The 12,882-nt window shown below is 43.8% G+C and overlaps 1 protein-coding gene across 1 annotated transcript in view; it reads right to left on the bottom strand.

The window, feature by feature from the left end:
- senp2 (SUMO specific peptidase 2) overlaps window positions 1-12,882 on the bottom strand; it is a 143,961-nt gene that overhangs the window by 78,654 nt on the left and 52,425 nt on the right. Inside the window, 3 exon segments of the mRNA XM_070873889.1 lie at window positions 3,734-3,860; window positions 5,723-5,798; window positions 11,772-11,847. Coding sequence (XP_070729990.1) covers window positions 3,734-3,860; window positions 5,723-5,798; window positions 11,772-11,847 — 279 coding nt within the window.

The following is a 12,882-nucleotide window of genomic DNA, read 5'->3' as shown; positions in this document are numbered from 1 at the left end:
TCAATCTGGTGACGTCAAAGTACCGCTCACAATTGTGGAACAAAAACCTAGAAGTTGCATTAACATCTGCTGCATCTGATAAATTTAAGAGCATAAGAAATGGGAGCAATAAGCCAAATTGGCCCCTCGAGCCTGCTCCGTCATTCAATAAGATCTTGGCTGATCTTCTCCCTCAACTCCCCAATATCCCTTGATTCCCTTAATATCAAAACATCTATCGATCTCAGTCTTGAATATACTCAACGACTGAGCATCCACAGCTCTCTGACATAGAGAATTCCATAGATTCACATCCCTTTGAGTGAAGACATTTCTCTTCATCTCAGTCTTAAATGGCCGAACCCTTATTCTGAGACTGTGACCTCTGGTTCTAGACTCCCCAGCCAGAGGAAACATCTTCCGAGCACCTACCCTGCCAAGCCCTGCAAGAATGTTATACTTTTCAATTAGATCACCACTCATTCTTCTACACTCTAGGGAATATAGGCCTAGTCTACTCAATTTCTCCTCGTAAGACAATTCCCCCCCACCCCATCCCAGGAATCAGACTGGTGAACCTTCGTTGCACTCCCTCTAAGGGAAGTTAGGTGGGAAAGTAAGCTGTGAGGAGGACGCAAAGAGACTCCTTCCTTAGGTAAGGAGACCAAAACTATACAAGGACTCCAGATGTGGTCTCACCAAGGCCCTATACACTTGCAGTAAGACTTCTTCACTCTTATACTCTAATCCTTTTGTAATAAAGGTTAACATACCATTCGCTTTCCTAGTTGCTTGCTGTACCCACATGATAACTTTCAGTGATCATGTACAAGGACACCCAGGATCCTTGAATACCATTTCCCAATCTCTCACCATTTAAAAAAATATTCTGCTTTTCTATTTTCCTACCAATGTGGATAACTTCACATTTCTATACATTATATTCCATCTGACATGTTCTTGCTCACTCACTTAACCTGTCTATATCCCTTTGCAGCCTCTTTGCACCCTCCTCACAGCTTAGTTTCCCACCTAACTTTGTACCATCAGCAAACTTAAATACCTTCCACTTGGTCCTCTCATCTGTCATTGATATAGATTGTAAATAGTCCCAAGAACTAATCCTTGCTGTACCCAACTAGTTACAGCCCGAAAATAACCCATTTATTCCTACTCTGTTTTCTGTCCATTAATCATCCATGCTAATATATTACCCCCAATCCCATGAACCCTAATGTTGTGTAATAACCTCTCGTGTGGCACCTTAGAGTGCTTTCTGAACATTCAAATACACCACATCTGCTGGTTCCCCTATTTTCTCTCTCCCTTCTTTCTTGAAAAGCAATGATTTGAAATTTTGGTGAATGTTTCATACTGAATGGTGGTGGATGTTTATTCAGTACCTATACAATAAGATTAATCATTGAGAGTTACATGGAGTGCTTGGTGCTTAAGTATATCACAGTATCTCAGCCTTACTTACTGACACTATTACGAGCTATATTCAATAAAGCCCCCGCTGTACATCCCGCCACGCCCCCCGCTCTCCATCCAGATTTGCCCCGTCCTTGCTCTCCAACCCATACCTGTTTTGTATTCCTATTTCAGAGAAACAATCAAAAACTGAACCTTTCACAGGTATGTTGAATATAAACTGTAAACTTAACCTTGATAAACCATATTGCAATCTTTTATGTTGAATATAGCTCGTAATACTGTCAGTAAGTAAGGCTGAGATATGGTGATCTACTTAAGCACCAAGCACGCAATGTAACTTTCAATAATTAATTTTATTAACCTCAACCAAATCATCCCATAGTCTACACTTCTCTAAAGAGTAGAGTCCCAGCTCCTTTAGCCTATCTTGGTAACAAAGTTGCTTTATACTGGGAATTAGTCTGGTGGCCCTTCTCTGCACCCTTTCCAAAGCCTCAATATCACCCACCATGTGTGGAGACCAAAACTGGATACAGTATTCCTAGTGAGGCCTGACCAAGGTCTTGTACAAAGTCAAAATAGTATGCCTTGTCTTCTGAATGCATCCTAACATCCGAATGAATCTTTAGGGATCTATGCCCAGGTCTATTTCTTTTTCCATCTTCTTTAATGCCTTTCCCTGAAGGACGTATGAAAGATGAGCAATCACCCTGCCCACATGCACTTTTTCAAATTAAACATCCGCACTCTGCTCACATCACACTCTGCTGAAGTTTCGTCTTAAATATTGACTGGTTGCTAGTAATGAGAGAGAGAATGTACTTTCTTGAAAATTCCCCCCAAAATAGTGGTGGTTGACACATTTTTGTGATGGACTACAACATAGAGAAGTGTTGTACTGTGTTCGGATTGTGATTGGTTTGGGCTTGTGTAACGTAATATAATGTGCGCTAGTTTGGTATTTTATAAACTTCAGACATGAATGGTAAATCTCCAACACAATTGTCTGATGTGAAAGTATAGGAATGGGTAAAATTCATCTACGAAGCTTTGATTAATATTCCTTATGTATTTTACAGATTCAGTGTTAAATAATCTTACAGGTTCTACTTGAGAGCGCACTATCTGCAGCAATTCTTCACAGTTCGAAGCTAATAGTTCCAATCTAGAGCAAGAAACAGGGGTCCAGATTATGCTGAAAAAAATAACTATTTGAGGCTCTCCGTCATTAGCTTCACAAAATGACAACCTCCGTGTAATTTTCATGAAATTGCTGCAAAAGCACATTAATTGTCCATTAAATTTGCCAGTTTAATAATTCACAACATGATCATTTTTAATGACTGCCAATTAATCTCTCTGGCTCAGAAAGTAAACAATTAAAAGTGTGGAGTCTCATTCCTTCAGGTTGTGAATCGTTGCTGGAGATTGTAAAAATGTAAAATGTAATTTTTTTCTTACTTTTCCTTCCTGTCTCTTTCTCTCTCTCAATCCAATCTTTCCTTCCCTCTCTATATTTATCCTTCTGTATGCGATTTGACATTGAATTCACCCACTCTAATTCACCTTCCTTCTCAGTTCTTCCCCTGTTTATTTCACAATCCTTTAATCTGACTGGTTAAGATAACCAGTTTGTCCCATTGTTCACCGAGGTCCCAGATGCCCTGTTGCTCTCCCCGTTATCTGGCTTCAGGGGAGCTGTGGAAGACGTTAGTGCAGATCAAACCTGGCAGATCAGAAGAGTGTAGTCGCTTTGCTGAACACCTCCATTCAGTCTGCAGTGTGATCCTTAGCTTCCACTCGCTTGTCATTTTAATTCTCCGCCCCACTCCGACCTCTCTGTCTTCGGTATCTTACATTGTTCCAATAAGCTCAACGGAAATTCAAGGCAGTCCATTAGGCACTTTACACTCTCCGGACTCAAAAATTGAGTTCAACAACTTCAGATCATAATTACCACTCCCATTTGCTCTGACAGCAGGTGTTGGTAATGATTCTGCTGTTACCATTCACAGCTCCTCTGGAGCTATTTTTGTTTCTTTAGTTATCCCATTATCGCCCATTTTGCTTTGTACCATCATCTCTTTTGTCATTTAATCACTTCTGCCCTCCACCCTATCATAGACCATCTCTTTATTCTTTCCTCACCCCCTTTCCCAGCCTCTGCACTTGCTTAAAACCTTACATCTTTAACTTCTTCCAGTTCTGATGACAGGTCATCACCTGAAACATTAACTCTGTTTCCCTCTCCACAGATGCTGCCTGACCTACTGTGTTTTTACATAATTTCTGTTTTTATTTCAGATCTATTGCTCACCTCTTTCACAGTGCAGTGGTGGCTCCTGACATTTTTTCTGATCGGTGATGGCGTTGATGGAAGGCTACGGTACTCTAGAGGAAAAAGCTGCTGCTCACTGGTTTCTCCTGGAAGCTCACAGAGCGTTCTGTTAGAGACATATACTGCATGACAAAACGCCATTCCTAATTCACCTCTGTGCATTTGTACATCGTAATACCACTCCCCATCCGCGCACATCAACAAATGAAGATAACACATTTTTTCTTGCTTTTGATATGTGCCTTTGTAGACCCAGCAGGATTGCCCTTACCTCCCAAATGTTTGTACGCCCCTTTGGGGCAATGCGACCTGAAGTATCGGCAATAGCACCTGCGATGGCCAAGTTGGGAATGGGAGGATGCAACTGATCGTGTCTGTGCTAAGTTTGGTATTCTTAAGACAGGGAGCAATCGGGATGCAAGAGCTAGTCTCAGAGCACAGCAAAAGTAAATTTTTTCAGAAGGGGGGGAAACAGGACAGAAAGGTTTGACAAAAATATCCAGTTTGTTTAAAATGGGAGGATAGTCCCCCTTACTTGCTTTCCTTTATTTTAAAAAAAGGCAAAAAAATCCACTTACACAAATTTTGTTTGCGATATTTTTTGTTTTAAATTCAATTTTCTAAGCTTCAGGGAGGTATGCGAAGAGCTCAGCTGCTTTCCTGCTTCATTATGACACTGAAGAAAAGTTTTCCAATATATGCTGGGTCATCTCCATCGGAATCAATTGGCCCCGAGACTTCACTCACCCAAGAGCCTATTCGAAGTCACAGGACCTAGGGAGACTGCAGCATCCACTAGAGCAGTGTTGTCCAATAATTAGCCATTAACCACATATGGCTAATTGGAAATCCAGATGTCATTAACTGCATTTTTAATTAGCAAAGAAAAATGTAGACACATTTGTTGGGCACATGATCACAATGCTCATATTCGGACGGCTGTGCAACCCGGGTGAAAACACCAGACATCAACAGCATGGAAACAGCAGCAACATTGTATGGAGAGGGGAGCTGTCCTCCTGGTCAGCTCGAGCAATCGGAATAACCGCTCCAAGCCAGCAGAAGAAAGCAACACAACCAACAACAAGCATCATCCAACAGGGCACATCTTGGCAAACAACAAGCAGCATCCAACCGCGTTTTGGATGGAGAGCAGGGACAGGTCTGGTGTGTCCCGTTGTGTGAGTCAACATTCCCAGCAATCACTCTGATGAAGTTTAAGTTAAATATACGCATGAAGTACATTTACCTGTATTATGTGCAAGGTATTTCTACCAAAATTACCCCACATGGCTAAAACGGTGTCACTATAGCCACATTTGAGGCTGGTCAGCGATTTCTATTAGACAGCACTACACAGGGGATATGGAGTACAACATTCTTGAAAGTAGTTTTTCCCCACAGATTTTTTGTTCCTTAGATAATTGGGATCACCATGAATAAAACCTACTCTTCCAGATGGTCCTTTCCCTTCTAAGTGTGCAGCTAAGTATTCCATTAACAGGCTGACCAATTCTGACAGGAAAATGATCATGGTAAGCAGAAAAATTTATATATACCAGTCCAGCTCCTGTGGCATTGCACGTGGGTATGCAAGGTTGGTGGGCAGGCAATAATTGGACCGAGTTTTGCAGACATAATTCCATCTCCATTTTAAACTCATATTATCCTTATTTTTATATTGCCATTGTGACTTCCTACATCCCCATTTAGAATGGAAATGGCAGATGTTAACTGGTCACACTGTAATTAAACCCTCCCTCCAATGTCTCCACTGGAGAGAATGTGTAATTATAGCATGATAAACTTATATAGGCAGTTTCTATTGCAAATGTGGACAGAGTAATACATAATGCAAAAGGTTGACAGGGAATGCATGTAAATGCAAGATTAGCTTATAGATTGAAAGAAAGACCAAAAGAAATTGGGTGGTTTGACATTTACGTCCAAATGAAACGATATACTTACCTCGGTTTTGTCTTGTCAAATTCACGCCATTTCCTTTCTTTCCCGTGATTCCTTCTCCTTGATTCTCGATCAACATCTATGTCAAACAGCAAGAGCCAAAAACAATGTGAACGAGCCCTCTTTAGGCCAGTCTAGCCTCCCAGGTAGCAATTTCAACAGAATTCCTCAAATGAATGGGCCTGAGCGATAGCCAAAGATCCACTAGATTTCCACCCTGAGGATATTGGAACTCACTAATCAAATTTTTCCTGCGGATTCTCCCGAATCGTTTTTTGTATTTTCCCTGGCAGATCCTCAAGAGTGAAAAAATGTACAGAAAAACATGGACACAAAAAACTCCTCTGATAAGAACTCTTCTAAAGAATAATGGGAGATAATGGGTCAGAATTTACTGTGAAAATAATGCAGATGTGCAGTTAAAATGTGAAAATCCAGCAGTTGCTGTCCCAGCTGCGTGAAAACGGCATCTCCCGTCTGGCTCCTCATGCAAATGCATCAAACGGCGTGCTGTACAAAACGTTAAGGCCAGTCCATTTCAGTCTAAGTACCTTTTTAACGGTGTGACAAGTCTTAATTATTGCCTAACATCTCTGGCACTGAAAATTAACTTCTCCAAGTGAGGAGTCTCATTCTTTCATATTTTAATTGTTTTTGGAGATTCCAAAAATGTTTTATTAATTATTAATTTTTTTAACTTTTTCCCCTCGCTACTAATCCAAACTTTCTTTCTGTACGTGATTTGGCATTGAATTCACTAGTCTAACTGACACTTCCTTGTTCAGACTCTGTGATGTTCATTAACAATTCTTCAACCTGATTGGTTGAAGAGATACACAGTTGCTTGTCTTGTTCAGAGGTCCCAGTTGCCCTGTAGAGGGCACCATGCCATTTGGATCTCTAACTTACAGCAACTTCCAGTGCAAAAGGTCATAGAAATTAAACGGGCAAGGGCAAATCTAACCAGCGGCAGGCTCTGTTCACTCGCCTGCTGGTTACAGTATATTCTGGCCCAACATTTCTGCCTAGGTGAGATTGTGTACAAGGTGACTGGACCCTGTTTCTGGGTTTCAGTATCAGTCCAGAGTGATGGGACGATAGTCAACTCTTTCTGGCTGTTAGGCTCCTTTATTTCAGTCTTGTTCCTTGTAGGCAGCAAAAAGTTTTAATTTGGCAATCTTACTCAAAATAGAAAGAATGTCAAACTGGTAGACTATAGGGCACTCTTCCGAGTTTGAGGCGAGAAACATTGTTGGGGCAAATTAAAGGAAGGCTTACTCTTCATCTAACCTGACCTGACAAGTGCTTGATGTAAGGCACTGAGTGTATGAAATGTAGTTTTCTATCCCCAGCTCAAACATTGCTCATCTTGATGAGCATAACTGTCGAACAAGCAACATTCCCTCAGTAGGCTCGGTACAATGACAATACCTGGTCTTCATGCACTCTGTAATGGTCCCAGTTTTAAAAGAACTAAAACAAGTTTATCTGTCTCTGTTTCTGTCTCCCAAGAATTTTTCTGCATAGTAAACAGGGATTGCTATCCATATTAAAAACAGAAAATGCTGGAAATACACAGCAGTCAGGCAGCATCTGTGGAGAGAGAAACAGATTTAATGGTTCAGGTCGATGCCCTTTCGCCAGATCTATATTGTTTCACTGAAGCCAAGAAATTCACTGCATCTTTCTGTTTGCATCTTAAAAATTTTGAAGTACTTTGGAAGTGTAGTCACTGTTTAATGTAGGAAATTTGCACACAGCAAGCTCCCAAAAACAGCAATGTGGTAATAACTGATTTAGTGATGTTGATTGACAGATAAATATTGGCCAGGACACCGGCGATAATCCCCTTGTTCTTCTTCGAAATAATGCCATGGGACCTTTTACATCCTCAGTTTAACGTCTCATCCGAAAGACAGCACCTCCGACAATACAGCACTCCCTCAGCACTGCATTACAGTGTCAGCCTAGATTTTTGCGTTTAAGTCCCTGGAGTGGGACTTGAACCTACAACCTTCTGACTCAGAAGCGAGAGTGCTACCCACCCAGCCACAGATGACAGAGTTTTTGAACAGCCTGTGCCTCACTCTCTTCACATTCAAAAATGGTCTTGCCTCTCTTTGGAGGTTGAGGGCGACTGTGTGTTGCTTTGTTGTGCCTTGAAATTTAAAAGAACGATTGGAGTTTAGAAGAATGAGAGGTGATCTTACTGAAACAATGGGGGAGCTCGACAAGGTAGATGCAGAGAGGATGTTTCCCCTCGTGGGGGAATCTAAAACGAGGGAGCATAGTTTCAGAATAAGGGATCGCCCATTTAGAACTGAGATGAGGAGGAATTTCTTCCCTCAGAGGGTCGTAAACCTGTGGAATTCTCTGCCTCAGAGAGCTATGGAGGCTGGGTCATTGAATATATTTAAGGTAGAGATAGACAGATTTTTGAGCGATAAGGGAGTCAAGGGTTATAGAGAGAGGGCAGGGAAGTGGAGCTGATTCCAAGATCAGAACAGTCATGATCTTATTGAATGACGGAGCAGGCTCGAGGGGCCAAATGGCCTACTCCTAGATCTTATGTTCTGAGCTATGCCATTTGCCCCAGCCCCAGGACACGGCCTCCCTGCCCATCACTGCATCGGAGCACGAGATTCAGCTCCTCCTCCTTCTTTCCAGCCTGGGAGAGCATGAGCACAGAAGCCGGGACTGGGGCAAATGTCAAACCAAGAATCGGAGCAAGAGAAGAGATTACGATTAGAAAGAAGCTTATGGGAGTATTAGGAGGTGTGGAGGGAGAAAGGCCAAAGGTGGGAGGGAGTGATGCTAAGGCTTTGGCTGGGACAAATGTGAAGGTTGGGACTAGGAAGGACTGTGAGGGAATGCCAAAACCAAACTGTTGCCAGGAAGTAGTGGCAAAGTGCAGATCCATAGGCAGTGGTGAGCTATGATGCCCTTATTCTCATGTGAACAGAACAAGAAGCTTCAGCACCAGTATCATCACAAAAACTGGGGCTGGGGCTGAAACAAACGGCATAACACAAAACATAACAATACAACACACTGCTGTTTACCACCCACCGCTCTCCCTCAGCTGATGAATCAGTACTCCTCCATGATGAGCACCACTTGGAAAAAGCACTGAGGGTAGCAAGGACACAGAATGTACTCTGGGTGGGGACTTCAATGTCCATCACCAAGAGTGGCTCGGTAGCACCACTACTGACTGAGCTGGCCAAATCCTGAAGGACAAAGCTGGCGGACTGGGCCTGCAGCAGGTGGAGAGAGAACCAACACGAGGGAAAAACCTACTTGACCTTGTCCTCATCAATCTACGTGTCACAGATGCATCTGTCCATGACAGCATTGGTAGCAGTGATCACCTCTCTGTCCTTGTGCAGACGAAGTCCCGTCTTCACACTGAGGACACCCTCCATCCTTTTGTGTGGCACTCCCACCGTGCTAAATGGGATAAATTCAGAACAGATCTAGCAGCTCAAAACTGGGCATCCATGAGGCGCTGTGGGCCAGCAGCAGATTTCTATTCCACCACAATCTGTAACCTCATGGCCCAGCATATCCCTCACTACACCATTACCATCAAGGCAGGGGACCAGAAGAGCATGCCAGGAGCAACGCCTAAAAATTAGGGACCAACCTTGGGAAGCTGCAATACAGTGGAAGTAGCATGCTATAAACAGAGCTAAGCGATCCCACAATTAATGGATCAGATCAAAGCTCTGCAGTCCTGCTACATCCAGTCGTGAATGGTGTTGGTCCATTAAACAACTAACGGGAGGAGGCTCCATGAATATCCCCCATCCTCAATGATGGTGGAGCGCAGCACACGTGCGAAAGACAAGACTGAAGCATTTGCAACCATCTTTAGCTCGAAGTTCCGAGTGGATGATCCATTTTTCGGCCTCCCCCACCATCATAGAATCCAGTCTTCAGCCAATTCGATTCACTCCACGTGATATCAAGAAACAGTTGAGCACACTGGATACAGCAAAGGCTATGGGATGTGACAACATCCCGGCTGTCGTGCTGAAGACTTGTGCTCCAGAACTAGCCGCGCCTCTAGCCAAGCTGTTCCAGTACAGCTACAACACTGGCATCTACTCGACAATATGGAAAACTGCCCAGGTATGTCCTGTCCACAAAAAAGCGGGAGAAATCCAATCCTGACAATTACTACTCCATCAGTCTACTCTCAATCATCAGCAAAGTGATGGAAAGGGGCGTCGACAGTGCTATCAAGCGGCACTTACTCACCAACTACCTGCTCACCGATGCTCAGTTTGGGTTCCGCCAGAACCACTCAGCTGCAGACCTCATTGTAGCCTTGGTCTAAACATGGACAAAAGAGCGGAATTCCTGTCAAGAGCGGAGTAACTGCTCTTGACATCAAAGCAGCATTTGACTGAGTGTGGCATCAAGGACCCCTAGTAAAATTGAAGTCAATGGGAATCAGGGGGAAAACTCTCCACTGGCTGGAGTCATACCTAGCACAAAGGAAGATGGTTGTCATTGTTGAAGGTCAATCATCCCAACCCCAGGACATCACTGCAAGAGTTCCTCAGAGCAGCGTTCTAGGCCCAACAATCTTCAGCTGCTTCATTAATGACCTCCCCTCCATTATAAGGTCAGGAGGTTGGATGTTTGTTGATAATTGCACAGTGTTCGCAATTCCTCGGAAAATGAAGCAACCCTTGCCTGCATGCAGCAAGACCTGGACGACATTCAGACTTGGGCTGATAAGTGGCAAGAAACATTCATGCCACACAAATTCCAGGCAATGACCATCTCCAACAAGAGAGAGTCGAACCACCTCCCCTTGATATTCAATGGCATTACCATCGCTGAATCCCCTACCATCATTATCCCCACCATCAAAATCCTGGGGGTCACCACTGACCAGAAACATAACTGGACCAGCCATATAAATAATGTGACAACAAGAGCAGGTCAGAGGCTGGGTATTTTGGGCGAATGTCTCATCTCCTGACTCCCTAAATCCTTTCCACCATCTACAAGGCACAAGTCAGGAGTGTGATGGAATACTCTCCACTTGCCTGGATGAGTACAGCTCCAACAACACTCAAGAAGCTTGAAAATATCCATGTCAAAGCAGCCCGCTTGATTGGCATCCCGTCCACCACCTTCAACATTCACTCCCTTCATCACTGGCGCACCGTGGCTGCACTGCGTATCATCTACATGATGGACTGCAACAACTCCCCAAGGCTTCTTCGACATCAGCTCTCAAACATCTACCACCTCTAAGGACAAGGACACCAGGCTCATGGTATCACCATCACCGCCAAGTTCCCCTCCAAGTCACACAGCATCCTGACTAGGAAATATATCGCCGTTCCGTCTTCGTCGCTGGGTCAAAATCCTGGAACATGCTCCCGAACAACACTGTGGGAGTTCCTTCACCACATGGACGGCAGCCGTTACAGAAGGCGGCTCACCACCACCTTCTCAAGGGCAATTAGGGATGGGCGATAAATGCTGACCTTGCCAGCAACCCCCACATCCCATGACCGAATAAAAAAAACACATGCCCCCTAATGTACGCGGGTGCGTAGCTGCGCATCAATCGGGAGTACCCGCGCAGGCTGCTCACAAGCTGCTGCCGCTGGAAAAGATATCGTGCATGAAAATAAAGTCTGGGAGTTGCAGCAGAGAGCCCTGGAACCCAGTGGAGGTTTAACCAAGGAGCAATAGAGAACAGATTTTTTTCTGAATGCAATTGATCGTTCATTTTTAGGATTCAGTCAGAAATTACAACAGACTGGGACTGATTAATTCTTGGTTGCATGACTCTGGCCTATGATTGGTTAAAGGGGCAGGATGACTGGATAGTGATCTCTGGTATGTGGTATCTGATTTCTCCAGATCTAGGATATTATTACCTGAAGGGAACAGCAATTTCCTTCAGCTTAGCCCAATTGTTTAGCATCTTACCTCCAAGATGTGAGTGAGGTGAGTGAGATGGATGGCAGGCAGGGGAAAAATTGCACCTACAGTACACCAACCTATCAAAATATGCTCTTACCTAATTTTAAATCCGCTCTTGGTAAAGATTCACCAGAACAGCAACAACGGAGGTCAGTCAGAGAGGAGGAAAGAGCCTTTAAAGAAGGAGATGCATCATTAATGTCAAATACAAAAAGAAATAATCATTTGCTCTACTATGCAAATAAAGATTCTGGATAGTTACATGCACAACAAAACATGCTCATTTTTATCTGTTTTATTTTACTGCCATTTTTACCACTCATTCTCTCCTGAACACATTGGGCCAGAATTTGCTAAAAAAATACCAACGCACACTGTTATTAATGTGCAAATCAGCCAGTAACTTGTGACGAGGGAGAGATACTCCATGAATTGCAAAACGACACAAGTTGCTGAGTAATTTGTGCCACTCAGCCTCACGAATACGGCATCTTGTCCTCAACCTCCCAAATCCGTGACCATCTTTCCCGGAACACCATGTTTGAATCCCATCAATCTGGTTTCCACCCCTGCCACAATATTGAAACGACTCTCATAAAAGTCTCAAATAATATCCTTTGTGACCGTGACAAAGGTAAGCTATCCCTCCTCGTCCTCCTGGACCTGTCTGCAGCCTTTGACACAGTTGTCCACTCCATCATCCTCCTCCAACACCACTCCACCATCGTCCAACAGGGTGGGACTGTACTCACCTGGTTCCATTCTTATCTATCTAATCGTAGCCAGAAAATCTCCTGCAATGGCTTCTCCTCCCTCTCCCGCATCATTACCTCTGGTGTCCTCAAGGAACTATGCATGGCCCCCTCCTATTTCTCTTCTATATGCTGCCCCTTGGCGATATCATCCAAAAACACGGAGTTAGTTTCCACATGTACACTGACAACACCCACCACTTCTCTTGACCCCTCCACGGTATCTAAATTGTCAGGCTGTTTGTCCTACATCCAGTACTGGATGAGCAAAAATTTTCTCCAATTCAATATTGGGAAGCCCAAAACCATCGTTTTTGGTCCCTGCCACAAACTCCCTAGCCACTGACTCCATCCCTCTCCCTAGCATCGATTGGAGGCTAAACCAGACTGTTTGCAGCCTAGGCGTTATATTTGACCCCAAAATGAGTTTATGGCCACATGTCCGCGACATAACTA

The sequence above is a fragment of the Pristiophorus japonicus genome, chromosome 3 (assembly GCF_044704955.1).
Source record: "Pristiophorus japonicus isolate sPriJap1 chromosome 3, sPriJap1.hap1, whole genome shotgun sequence".
NCBI classification, from domain to species: Eukaryota; Metazoa; Chordata; class Chondrichthyes; family Pristiophoridae; genus Pristiophorus; species Pristiophorus japonicus.
This window is presented reverse-complemented; position numbering and strand designations above follow the sequence as displayed.